Raw genomic sequence first — 277 nt, forward strand, 5'->3', positions numbered from 1 at the left:
TTCTAGCATGCGAGGGGGAACCTTTAGTACAGAACGCTAACATCACGTGGAACGAGAGTGAGTTCTGGACCGTAGGAAACTACGTGGTGGCGACCTGTTACCCCGAATTTAGCGTGTCTCCGAACGTCTACACGCACCACGTAACTTGCACTGAGCAAGGGTGGGACGAGACGACACGCTGTTTCACGTGTGAGTTTGTTGTTGTTGTATTTTTTTGTCGATATTTGAGATTGGTGTTGGTATATTTGAGATAAATGTGTGTGGTGTATTTGCTAGT

General features: G+C 46.6%; 1 protein-coding gene across 1 annotated transcript in view; it reads left to right on the top strand.

The window, feature by feature from the left end:
* The window catches only part of LOC119587396 (complement factor H-related protein 4-like), a 15,406-nt gene that overhangs the window by 9,237 nt on the left and 5,892 nt on the right, over positions 1-277 (top strand). Inside the window, exon 10 of the mRNA XM_037936134.1 lies at positions 7-189. Within this exon, the coding sequence (XP_037792062.1) occupies positions 7-189 (183 nt within the window). The remainder of the gene's footprint in view (positions 1-6; positions 190-277) is intronic.

Source organism: Penaeus monodon, chromosome 22 (assembly GCF_015228065.2).
Source record: "Penaeus monodon isolate SGIC_2016 chromosome 22, NSTDA_Pmon_1, whole genome shotgun sequence".
NCBI lineage: Eukaryota > Metazoa > Arthropoda > Malacostraca > Decapoda > Penaeidae > Penaeus > Penaeus monodon.